This window comes from Nicotiana attenuata, unplaced genomic scaffold (genome assembly GCF_001879085.1).
Source record: "Nicotiana attenuata strain UT unplaced genomic scaffold, NIATTr2, whole genome shotgun sequence".
Taxonomy (NCBI): Eukaryota; Viridiplantae; Streptophyta; class Magnoliopsida; order Solanales; family Solanaceae; genus Nicotiana; species Nicotiana attenuata.
Window position 1 is genome coordinate 26,619 of NW_017674765.1, and position 5,208 is coordinate 31,826.

Below are 5,208 nucleotides of genomic sequence, written 5' to 3' on the forward strand. Positions count from 1 at the left end.
CTCAATAATATATACAAAACATGTCATTTGAATTTCTAAAAGTTTAAAATATATAAATAAGAAATTTATCCTAAATGTCTCTGTCCAAACCACCCTTAAAACGCAAACAATGTTTACTGTTTAGTACCAACTAATACTAACAATCAAAGCGTCAGTCACACGATCGACATGGACCCCTAATATTGAACAGTTAATTCATGTAATTGAAGTAAACATTGTCCCAAAATCTAAGAATCCAACTGATTCGGTTTAGTATTTCACAAGGCTAAATAATTACTATGAAATATTTTCCTTTTGTTTCTACATAAGTTGATGAGTGCTTGATGTAACACGAGTTTAAACTAAACGAATATATCAAATTAAATTATTTAAGTAGGACGCAAAAAACATCAAACTTAGATAAGAATCTCAAAGTAGCTATGTTTTTCACTTTGATTAATAACCTTCACATTTAAATGAGACAACTCTAACTCATAATTTTCTTATTTAGCAGCTAATTATTAAGTTTTATAGTTGTAAAATTTTGAATTAGAATTTATTTTGCAGTTCAATTTTTTCAACTTTATCCTGTACTAGAATAAAAATAAAAATAATTTATTACTATCACAATTCAAATGCATCATATCCGAGTCACTAGACTCACTTCTTATGCCGAGTCAACTCGAGAACAAGACAGAAAAACAACGTAATCACACACACCCCGTTCCATTCTTATCTTAGCAAACTGATATCACACGCATCCTCCTCCTCATCATCATCATTATCATCAATTCATCATCTCTATTTTGGACACTCCTCTATACACACACACGAATGTACAGTCTTCCTTGTAAAATCCTAGTAACGGATGTAATTGAATTTATAATTTTTTATACGAAATATAAATTTACATATAAAATTTATTAAAAATATAAATTTTTTAAATTTTAATAATATAAATAATTTAATATTAAAAATTAAATTTACAAAATTTAAGTACCGGATCCGCTTGTGCGTTCATATAGCCAATTTTCCTCTTTATTTATTTAAAGCCTTCCATTTACCCCCTTGTCTTCTTTTAAGCTAAAGCAAATCCCTTTCCGCCCCTAAATTAACCCCCAGTCCCAGACATGTCCTCTCTTTTTCTTCCTTTGATTCACTTTCTTTCTTTCTTCCTCTGGTCTTACAGAAAAGGAACATGGTTTGCTGTATCAAGTTTGAATCTATGTAATCTTACAACTTGATTACTTTAATACTAATAAAAGGCATAATCTTTAATTTATTACTGTTTTAAGTCCTATTTATTTCCTATATAATATATTTGTCCCTACTCTGTGGTCACCCCTCTCTCTTGTTAAAAAGTCTGCAGGATAAGCAAGAAAAAATAGATACTCTACTCTTTTTCTTTTTTATTATATACAACCCCACTAATAACCCCATTTTCTAGAGAGAGGAAGTGTTGGACTGTTCTAGAGTGAGAAAGTTTTGGAAGCTCACCTCTGCTGCTCTTCTATTTGTTAATGGATAATAAAAGCTGTAATTCATCTGGTGGTGACGCTGATTCTACTTCTGCTACGAGTAGTAGCAGCAGTGGTAATAGGGACATGTATTTGAAACACCTTAACAAAATCTCCCATAAGATTTCTAAACCCATTAGAAAACCTCCTCCTCCTCCTCCTCTTTTTGACAACAACCAGAATCTTCAGACGCGTCCCCAGGCACAGACCCAACACGCGCCACCACCGGGACCGCCTCTTCAGAATTTGCAGCCTCAACCGCAGCAACAGCCACCGGTCTATAATATTAACAAGAGTGATTTTAGAGATGTTGTTCAGAAGCTTACTGGTTCGCCTGCTCATGAACGAATTTCTACTCCTCCGCCTATACAGCAGCCTAAGGCTCCGAGTTCACGGTTGCAGAGGATCCGTCCTCCGCCGCTTGCTCAGATTACCAACCGGCCTCCTCCCTTCGTGAACGCTTCTAATGCTGTTGCTGGTGGAGGTATTGGATGTGGTGGTGGATTTGTTGGCGGTCAACGGCCTGTTCAAGCACAGCCGTTATCTCCTCTTCCGCCGTTTCCAGGGGTACATGCCTCGGCGGAATCGCCGATCTCCGCTTACATGAGGTTTCTGCAGAGCTCAATCGCCTCTGGTCCCAGTGGGTTATCACCACTGGCTCCGCGGTGGAACAGCGTTGGTCCGCCGCAGCAGCAGCCGCCGTTTCCACCTCAGTCGTTTCCGCTGCAGCAGCAACAGAACATTCCTCCGCCGCCGACAACGTCTTCTTCCGTTTTACCTCCGTTTCCAGCTTTTCCGTCATCGCCGCTGCCGTTTGGGTGTTTGCCGTCGCCAAAATCGCCGTACGGTTTGCTGTCTCCCAGTCTGCTGCTTTCACCGTCCGGTCACCTAGGGTTTCAGCAGCTCCCTCTCTCGCCGACACTTCCTGTGCCAAGCCCAAAATGGAAGGGTATTTGAGGAATTTCATAGAAACATTAAAAAAAAGGTAAGTCTTTTAGGAGTTTTAAAAATCTATATTTTGTTTTTTTTTTTTTTTTTTTACAATAGAAATATATTTTGTACATGTACATTTTGGGGGGAATTTGATTGGATTATATTCAAGAGTAGTCTTTTATGCCCAAATATGATGATGTAGCTATCAAATGGCTAATTAGGGTTTGTTTTGTACATGACTGTTAAAGACAATGAAGAGAATTTTTTGTTTGTTAATTCAGCTATTCTTTATCCTCTTCAGTGAGAAATTTGTACAATACTGATTTTTTGTGGTCTACTACTTCCTTTAATCTTTAAGTTCCATTTATTTAGAATGTGATTGAGCGAGCTGATTATTGGTACTGTGAATTCCTTGTATGTAGTTGCTGATGGGTTCTAATGAAATGTATTCCTTTCAGCTAAGGCATCTGTAAATGGATATTTGGTAAATTTTGTGCCTATCACAGCTAAGGTGTATAAGTTTGGTCATCTTGATGGAGTAACAAGTTCAAATTAGACTCTGCATTTGCTTTTGGTGCAGTATCCAGTTCCAATTTGTTTGGATTTGCCTTAACTAGGGTACTTTTAGTTTCCCTTTATTGAGTTATTTCCCGCAGATTCCTCATATTCCTAGCATCATATATGCTACATAGAGAATCTTGTACATCTTTTTAAGTCACTGATGAAGTTTTGAAGTGCATGATTAGTGCATTTTCAACTTAAGGGGCAGAATTGAGGCCTTTTTTTCTTCTAATCTTTGTGAGTTTGTCGCTAGCATTTTTTCATGGCATTGGCATTGTTCTTTTTCCTTCTGGCATTTGATATAATTTGTTAGTATTACCTTGTTGATTGGTGGTAGTTGTGGTTGGTGCAAGATGGCTGGGGTTGTGCACCATATAATCTCTGCTTTGTGTCTAATTGAGTTTACTGGTAGATGTTTTGTCCCTCAACACCAGTGGGTTTTTCATTTTCCTGACATGGAGTTTGATGTTGATAGTTTTCATGTAAGGTATAGTAAGCTGAAGCTTTCTGAACCTGATGACTGAGTGCTCCTTTGTTTAAAATATAGTTTCCAATTTACTTGAAAAATTAAACATGGTACTACTTATCAATTATTGCTTTCTTTGTGCTGCGTTATTTGTTTGTGGTTTTGCTAGTTGTTGGCCAAGGGAAGATTATCTTTGATGAGCGCAAGAAACTTTCTTTGCCAGTCCTACATGGTTGGAAAGTGGAAGCCATTAAAATATAGTTCCTAGTTTGTTATCTGAAGTACAATTATGAGCTTTATTAGTCAAAATGTCTTTAGTATGGACGTTGTGTTGAAGTTACTATTTTAGTCTCTAAAGATAAAGGTAAAGCGAACGGCTGACATCGAGAGCTTGTCTTCCTAACGTTAGGCGCTGCGTGTGCTTTTTCTTTGTAACTCTTATGAGAAGGGTTTAATATGTGTGGGAGTATGTCCTGTGCTCTGTTAATTTTTAACAACCTTTTGACTGGTTGATTTCAAGAACCTTCTTTTAGCCTTTTGTGCTTGGAGAGACAATGCCGGAGGGGCTAATCAGATGGTCTATTCCCATTTCCCTCTCAAGGTTATAACTTCTATGAACCATATATGCTTCAATTATCTGCTTTATGCAGAGCAACCACATCCACACACCACTTTAAATGTAGTGATATGACATTCTCCAAATATCACTGTATGCTTTTTATGGATGAAATTCATTGTGTTGGACGACACTTCTTTTCAGTAATGGTTCATTGCTTGGACGGAAGACTTGCAGCCGTATAAATTGATCAATGGGTTCAGGAGACATTCTCCAATCTGGCAGTCCCTTTCCTCGTCTTCTCTGTTAACTATTTAGTTTTTCCGAGCTAATCCAATAGCATCTTAGTTTTGGTCTGACAGGGGCATTTGCATCTATACTCGCTTTTTGTGCCACATTTTAACCTGTGTCCGCTTTGCAAAAAAAATTGCAAGCGTACCCGCTTTTTCACATAACTTCAGCACACAGGGCTGAAGTAGCAAAGGCAATTACACAAAACATCAGCATTTTAGTAGCCGGGCTTGAAGTTCAGCTCTAGAGCTGAAGTTTTTTAATTTAACTCGCGAACTTCAGCTCTAGAGCTGAAGTTTGCCAGTTATTTATAAGTTTTTGTTTAGTAATCGGGAAACTTCAGCTCTAGAGCTGAAGTTTGCCAGTTATAAAATAAAAACTTCAGCTCTAGAGCTGAAGTTTTTGTTTAGTAACCGGGAGCTGAAGTTTGCCAGTTATAAAATAAAAACTTCAGCTCTAGAGCTGAAGTTTTCCAGTTAAAAAATAAAAACTTCAGCTTTAAAGCTGAAGTTTTTGTTTAGTAACCCGGAAACTTCAGCTCTAGAGCTGAAGTTTTCAAGTTATAGAGCTGAAGTTTTCCAGTTAAAAAATAAAAACTTCAGCTCTAGAGCTGAAGTTTTTGTTTAGTAACCCGAAAACTTCAGCTCTAGAGCTGAAGTTTTCAAGTTATAAAATAAAAACTTCAGCTGTAGAGCTGAAGTTTGCCAGTTATAAAATAAAAACTTCAGCTCTAGAGCTGAAGTTTTTGTTTAGTAACCCGGAAACTTCAGCTCTAGAGCTGAAGTTTCCCAGTTATAAAGGGAAGCTGAAGTTTTTTAAAAAGTGGGTACGGATGCAAACAAAAAGACAAAGCGGCTACAGGTTAAAAAGGGGCGCCCAAATAGGGCGCCCCGTGCAATTTTTAC

The 5,208-nt window shown here is 37.5% G+C and overlaps 1 protein-coding gene across 1 annotated transcript; it reads left to right on the top strand.

The window, feature by feature from the left end:
• The first annotated feature begins 1,056 nt into the window (after nucleotides 1-1,056).
• On the top strand, nucleotides 1,057-2,705 carry LOC109219243 (VQ motif-containing protein 9-like). The gene has a single exon (XM_019383690.1). It carries the CDS (start codon nucleotides 1,500-1,502, stop codon nucleotides 2,451-2,453), a length of 954 nt encoding a protein of 317 aa, XP_019239235.1. The 5' UTR covers nucleotides 1,057-1,499; the 3' UTR covers nucleotides 2,454-2,705.
• Nucleotides 2,706-5,208: the final 2,503 nt, after the last annotated feature.

Bases quoted from the DNA above. Each gene is read 5' to 3' on its own strand.
- LOC109219243 (XM_019383690.1), top strand. From the start codon at position 1,500: ATGGATAATAAAAGCTGTAATTCATCTGGTGGTGACGCTGATTCTACT.